The following is a 4,671-nucleotide window of genomic DNA, read 5'->3' as shown; positions in this document are numbered from 1 at the left end:
GGGGTAAGGGCATGTACCTGGGTTGCGGGCACATCCCCAGTGGGAGATGTGCAGGAGGCAGCTGGTCGATGTTTCTCTCTCATCGAAGTTTCTAACTCTCTATCTCTCTCCCTTCCTCTCTGTCTGAAATCAATAAAATATATATATTTAAAAAATTACACACATATATATGCATGCCAGGGCCTGAATTTGGGGATATAGTAATTAACAAATCAGACAAAAATCTCTCCCATCATGGGCTTATATTATAATGGGGGAAGCAGACTGTAAACTTAAATATGTGAATATAGCATTTGCCCATGGTGAGAGGTGTTATGGAGAAAAGTAATGCAGGGAGGTGCGTAGGGAGGTACTTTCCTTGGTTAGGGCTTCACTGGCTCACTTACAGGTCTTTGGCCACCAGAATTTATTTATTTATTTTATTAAATTTATTGGGGTGACATTGGTCAACATGAACATATAGGTTTCAGGTGTGGGTTTCTATATGACAAGATCTGTCTATTGTACCGTGTGCCCACCACCCACAAATCTCCTGTCACCGCCACCAGAATTTAATCTCTGATCTTTTGCCTTGGAGGAATGATAGTGATGACAATGGTGGCACTAGTTACTAGACACCATGCTAGAGGCTTCTCTTATCTTATATCTAATCATTACAATAACCCTGGAGGACAGCTTATGTCCCCATTCAGAATATGAGGAAACTGAGGCACGGGATAATTAAGTAAGTCTTACAGCCAGACAATGTCTGAGCCAGAGCTGATTGCCCTGGGGCAGCTACTCTGAGGTCCACAGGTTGTATTTGTGAGGCACCAGAAAGCCCAAGACCCTCTCCCACATCTGGGAAGCCAAGGGGAATTTATCAGGCAAACCAAACTGATGGTAGGCCTGTCTGTCACCTCAATGCATCGCTGGCCACCTGTCCCTAGACAGAGACTGGGTTTAGACATTCACACTGGACCATACATGCAGGATGTGGGTCTGGCAGCAATAAAACCATAAGATTACCTCCTGTAATGGCTGCGCAAAGGGCCAGGAAATATTTGTGCCCGGGTGTCCAAGCTTTCCTGGAGGAGGGATGGGCATCTCTTAGTCTGGGGATTATTGGTGTCACTCATGGCAGAGTTTTGTGGATCCCTCCCTGTGCCCAGCTTTGGGCCTGCTGTGAGCTGTAGGTGGATTGGGAAGGGTCCGGTGTGGCCAGGACCCGCAAGGAGCTTGAGGTGCAGCCAAGGAGCTCAGACATCCTCACAAGCCGAGAGCAGATAGGATGACAGCAGCATATGAGGAAACTGAGGCACGGGATAATTAAGTAAGTCTTACAGCCAGACAATGTCTGAGCCAGAGCTGATTGCCCTGGGGCAGCTACTCTGAGGTCCACAGGTTGTATTTGTGAGGCACCAGAAAGCCCAAGACCCTCTCCCACATCTGGGAAGCCAAGTGGAATTTATCAGGCAAACCAAACTGATGGTAGGCCTGTCTGTCACCTCAATGCATCGCTGGCCACCTGTCCCTAGACAGAGACTGGGTTTAGACATTCACACTGGACCATACATGCAGGATGTGGGTCTGGCAGCAATAAAACCATAAGGTTACCTCCTGTAATGGCTGCGCAAAGGGCCAGGAAATATTTGTGCCCGGGTGTCCAAGCTTTCCTGGAGAAGGGACGGGCATCTCTTAGTCTGGGGATTATTGGTGTCACTCATGGAAGCAGAGTTTTGTGGATCCCTCCCTGTGCCCAGCTTTGGGCCTGCTGTGAGCTGTAGGTGGATTGGGAAGGGTCCGGTGTGGCCAGGACCCGCAAGGAGCTTGAGGTGCAGCCAAGGAGCTCAGACATCCTCACAAGCCGAGAGCAGATAGGATGACAGCAGCATGGGGGTCACCAGGCCTGATCCCTCCTGACGTGGCCACTAACCCTCTGAGTCCACCACTGCCCATGTAGGGGGCTGGCAGGGGAGCTCTGAGGTTCTCTCTAGTCTGAGACTGAAGTGAAGGTGCATGATGAGGATGAGAGGTATGCAGAGAGACTGCAGGGAAGGCCCCCTAGCTGGGAGAGAAGAGAAGAGGCGGAAGGATGAAGACGGAAGCCAGGTGAGCATGCCCCTGGCCTCCGCAGGGCCTGGCGCAGCAGAGGGCTTAGTAGCTCCTGGCTGCTTTCTATTCAGAGCTGTGAAAAAGGCAGTTGTAGACTCCAGGGGGGATGAATTCCATTCCCTTCTTCTTTTTTTTTTAAAGGTCGCTTTTTTAAAAAATATATTTTATTGATTTTTTACAGAGAGGAAAGGAGAGAGATAGAGAGTTAGAAACATCGATGGGAGAGAAACATCGATCAGCCGTCTCCTGTACATCTACTGGGGATGTGCCCACAACCCAGGTACATGCCCTTGACCGGAATCGAACCTGGGACCCTTCAGTCCGCAGGCCAACGCTCTATCATCCGCTGAGCCAAACCGGTTTTGGCTCCATTCCCTTCTTCTTTTTTTTTTTTTTTTTTCCATTCCCTTCTTAAGAGCAGTTCTGGGAGAGCAGACATGAAGCCTGGGTGATGGGGCATCTCTAACGGGTGAGGGGCACACACCTAGCTCTGCGGATGGTCTTGCCCATGGTCTCCCATGTTCAGGGTTTGGCCGAGTCCTGGCCATGTGGACCTGTGGTGAGTTAGAAGGAAACGCAAGCTCTCTGGGGAAGTCCCAGCATATGGCATCCCCCTCACGCTCCATTCCTTTGGAAGACCCCAGCCCAGCAAACATTCGGGGCCAGGGAGGGGCTGTTCACTGCACCTTGTATGCAGTGTGGGGCCCTCACTCTCACCCCACTTCCCTTTTTCTCCCACAGTGCTTCCTCTGGAGAGGCAGCTCCACGAGGCTGCCCGCAGGAACAACATCGGGAGGATGAAGGAGCTGATCAGAAGCAGAGTCAACATTAGGGCCAGAAACCACGTGCGTAACCAGGCTCCTCCAGCTCCAGAGGGTGGGGACAGTGTGGCCGGGACGCCTCCCCTCAGGAGGGAGAGTTTATGGTGTCTGCATCTGCATCTGCATTTGCAGGTTGTCCACATTGTCTCAAGGTCTCTGAGGCCTCACCCCAAGTCAGGGTCAGGATTCTGAGCCAAACTTGGGCAATTCCAGAACTTATACTCTTATAAGTTACTAGAGTCCTGATGCAGCCCAGCTTCATCCGGAAGGTTGTTCAGAAGGACATGGGGAAGATTGTTGGGCTGTCTAGTCTAATTAGCATATTACACTTTTATTATTATAGACTAGAAGCCCAGAGTGCGGCCCCGCCCACCCGCGCGGCCTCGCCATGCTTGAAGCCCTGCCCACCCGCACCAGTCGTTAGGGCCACAGACCTTTTATAATATAGATACTGTGACCCATCTGAAAGGCATACCCAAGGAAGGTCAGGAGTCAGAGGCTGACAGATAGGCAGATAGGAGCAGAACCTGGAGGGACAAAGGTGGAGTGATGCCTGAGGTCAGAAGTCCAGGGGTTTGAGACCAAGAGAGACCAGACCAAGAGAGGCCGAGCATGCATGAGGCAGCCATCCAGCTCAATTCTCTGAGAGCCCTCTGTGCCCACTGAATGTGTCAAGTTGCTGTGGGCCCCCGCCTGCCCTCAAGGACTCAAAGACCAGGCTGGGAGGCAGATCAGCCCAGCTGATCAGGCCTCGGGGAAGGCTACAGGTGAGGTGGTCCACAGCCCAGCTGGGGAAGAGGACAGAGGGCAAAGCCATTCCTTCTGGCGGGGGACACTGAGGATAGGCCTGAGTACCACCGGGGTAGCAGCTCCTGCCTCGGGGCTCTGGCTGTCAGGAGCACCTTAGAGGAGATGCCAGCTTGGGTGCTAGTCAGTGGAGGCTGAAAAGGTTGGATGCAGGGTTTCTGACCGCAGCAGAGGCTGCCCTGTCCGGGTGACACGACAGGGGTATGACCTGGGTCTCCAGAGCCTTCCTGGGACTCAGTAACAGTAACAGGATTTCTGAGGTTTTCAGAGCACTCATCCGCCTGTTTCCTGGTGATCCTCACCCTCCCCTAGAGAGGGGAGGGGGCAGAAAGTGTTAGTCCTGTTCATATTTTAGAGCAGGCACAGATCGGGCAGCAAGTAAGCTGAGGTCACACGGCGAGTTATTGATGACTGGAGCCTTGGTCTCAACTCCTGGACACGCACTAGCAAGGAAGCGTGGATTTGTTGGATGATAGGATGCTAATGCCAGACTCATTCATTCACTCACTCACTCATTCATTGATTCATTCAATCAATAAATATTTATTAAGGGCTTACTGCTCTGTGCCAGCACTGTGCTAGGTGCTAGCGATAGAGCAAAACCCATGATGCAATCCTCTTGGAGCTGATAGTCTAGTTGGGGAGGACTGACATTAAACTGAGTGACAAACAATTCATTTCCATGGTGGTAGTTGAGCTCCATGGGGGTCGGAGGAATCTGCCCCACCTGAGGGACGGGGAGGCTTCTTGAGGAAGAGGTGTTTTTGTAGGAGCCAGTGAAGGACAGTGTTCCAGGCGGAGACACCACTCCGAAAATTAGTGTTTCTTTCATTGTCACCTCACAAGCAGAAAACTATGGAGGGACACTGGCTTCCACCAGGCCTGCTCGGATGTCCGAGGGCCAGATGCCATCATAAACTGCCAAGGTGGTGTGAGAACTAGGTGGGGG

At 51.8% G+C, this 4,671-nt stretch overlaps 1 protein-coding gene across 1 annotated transcript in view; it reads left to right on the top strand.

Moving 5' to 3' along the window:
- Positions 1–2,001: 2,001 nt before the first annotated feature.
- ANKDD1A (ankyrin repeat and death domain containing 1A) overlaps positions 2,002–4,671 on the top strand; it is a 35,355-nt gene continuing 32,685 nt past the window's right edge. The window contains exons 1-3 of the mRNA XM_015568467.1: positions 2,002–2,014; positions 2,621–2,653; positions 2,836–2,939. Coding sequence (XP_015423953.1) covers positions 2,002–2,014; positions 2,621–2,653; positions 2,836–2,939 — 150 coding nt within the window. The remainder of the gene's footprint in view (positions 2,015–2,620; positions 2,654–2,835; positions 2,940–4,671) is intronic.

The sequence above is a fragment of the Myotis davidii genome, unplaced genomic scaffold (genome assembly GCF_000327345.1).
Source record: "Myotis davidii unplaced genomic scaffold, ASM32734v1 scaffold461, whole genome shotgun sequence".
NCBI classification, from domain to species: domain Eukaryota; kingdom Metazoa; phylum Chordata; class Mammalia; order Chiroptera; family Vespertilionidae; genus Myotis; species Myotis davidii.
Note: the sequence above shows the minus strand (reverse complement) of the source record. Positions and strands in the feature narration are given on the sequence as shown.